The sequence below is a fragment of the Trichechus manatus genome, unplaced genomic scaffold, assembly GCF_000243295.1.
Source record: "Trichechus manatus latirostris isolate Lorelei unplaced genomic scaffold, TriManLat1.0 scaffold00008, whole genome shotgun sequence".
Lineage (NCBI taxonomy): Eukaryota > Metazoa > Chordata > Mammalia > Sirenia > Trichechidae > Trichechus > Trichechus manatus.
In genome coordinates, this window is record NW_004443944.1 from 6,558,136 (window position 1) to 6,559,823 (window position 1,688).

General features: G+C 52.3%; 1 protein-coding gene across 1 annotated transcript in view; it reads left to right on the forward strand.

Annotated features, from left to right (window-relative positions):
* Positions 1 to 203: 203 nt before the first annotated feature.
* Positions 204 to 1,688, forward strand: part of CTCFL (CCCTC-binding factor like) — a 42,360-nt gene continuing 40,875 nt past the window's right edge. The window contains exons 1-3 of the mRNA XM_012558463.1: positions 204 to 527; positions 639 to 764; positions 1,171 to 1,396. Of these exons, the coding sequence (XP_012413917.1) occupies positions 204 to 527; positions 639 to 764; positions 1,171 to 1,396 (676 nt within the window). The remainder of the gene's footprint in view (positions 528 to 638; positions 765 to 1,170; positions 1,397 to 1,688) is intronic.

The following is a 1,688-nucleotide window of genomic DNA, read 5'->3' on the forward strand; positions in this document are numbered from 1 at the left end:
GACAAAAGCCCACTGTAGCCTAAATCATGCTTAGGCTCAGCCCTTCCTGGGCCTAGGTCAGGTCTGCTTAGTCCTGACAACTACTAGACCCAGCTTTTTTTGAGGCCAGAACCTTGCTGGGACCCAAAGCTGGGCAGCCCCCCACCCCCACCCCTGGACCAGCCCTGCTAAGACTGCTGCTTTCTCCAGGAGACCTAGGCAGAATGGCGGCGACTGAGGCCCCTGTCCCTACCAAGCAGTTCACCAAAATCAAACAGCTGGAGTTGATTCCGGAAAAGGCCCCAGAGGAAGAGGAGGACAGGGTGTGCAGAGTGAAGGAGCAGTTGAGCCCCGTGGACATGGAGGCCCAGTCTCTCCCGGGGGCCCTGCAGCCCTGGATCCCCGAGGGAGAGCTGGAGTTGGTGTCAGCCTCAGCGGAGGAGAGCCAGAAGCACATCCTGATGCTGCAGACAGTGCACCTCACCTCGGAAGACGTGGAGGTGTATGAGATGGGCTGGCTGCCGGCACAGCCCCCAGAAGGGGGTCAGGTGACGGTGCCACAGTCGGGCGGCGGGCTGCCATCCCTGCTGTGGCTGCAGCCTCCGCTGGGCGAGGGCCCCCAGCAGAGTGAGCACCAGTGTCTCCCCATCAATGTCCAGGACGAGGTGTACTCACTGCAAGAGATGGAGCTGATGCAGTTCCAGGTGGTGGAGGAGAGCGGGACGGCGACCAGTGAGGACAGCAGGCTCGCTGTGAGCCTGGCGGGAAGTGCTGGATCGGTGAAGGTGGAGTTGGTTTTAACAAATGGACCCTTCTCATTTGGGGAAAAATAGAAAACTAATTTTTTAAAGTTACCCTTTGTGTAGTTGAATGTAAGGACAAGCTATTTTGCAGTTTAAAATTACATGTGGTAAAAATACTTCCCAAAAGACCTTATGTTCCTTTTGAAGGGTTTAAAAAGTTACACTAGTTAGAATATTGTAGGGTGCATTGGGTTAAAAAAAAAGCGTGATGTTTCACCGCCAAAACTGGTAATGCTAAATAATTAGCATTTTGTTGCAGTGGATGCTTTTCCTCACTTCTTTAATTTTTGGTTTTCATTATGTGCTCCACGGTTGGACCGAGGCAGGGTTTAATCAGATTGTAATGAATAGCGTTGTGTTTGTTCCAATCCTTATTTTTGTTTGTTAGCTGGAGAGAGGTCAGGAGGGGGCCCAGCTGCTGGCGGAAGGAGGATTCCCTGAGCGAGCAGAGGAGCAGCTCTTCCTTGTGGAGGCCACGCCGGGGGAGGAAGGAAGAGACGAGATTATTCTGACTATTTCCAGCTTGCACGTGGAAGAGCGAGAAGATAAACCTTCATCTAGTGAAGCCAGAGTTGAAAAAGTCAACCCTGCAAAAAATCGGAGAAAGACAAAGGGTAGGCCAGCTCATCTTGTACAAGAGATTTTGCGTAAAACTGGTCTACAGTTTTTCTTTATGGGAAGGAAAGAGTATGAGCTTCCTGCAGCTGCTGTAACAAAGTACCAGAAACCGGGTAGCTTAAAACAACAGAGCTGTATTCTCTCACGGTTCTGGCAGCCAGAAGTCTGAAATCAAGGTGGGCAGGGCCATGCTCTCTCTGAAGGCCCTAGGGGAGGGGCCCTCCTTGCCTCTTCCAGCTTCTGGTGGTTGCCGGCAGTCCTTGGTGTTCCTAGGCTTGTACCTGCAGC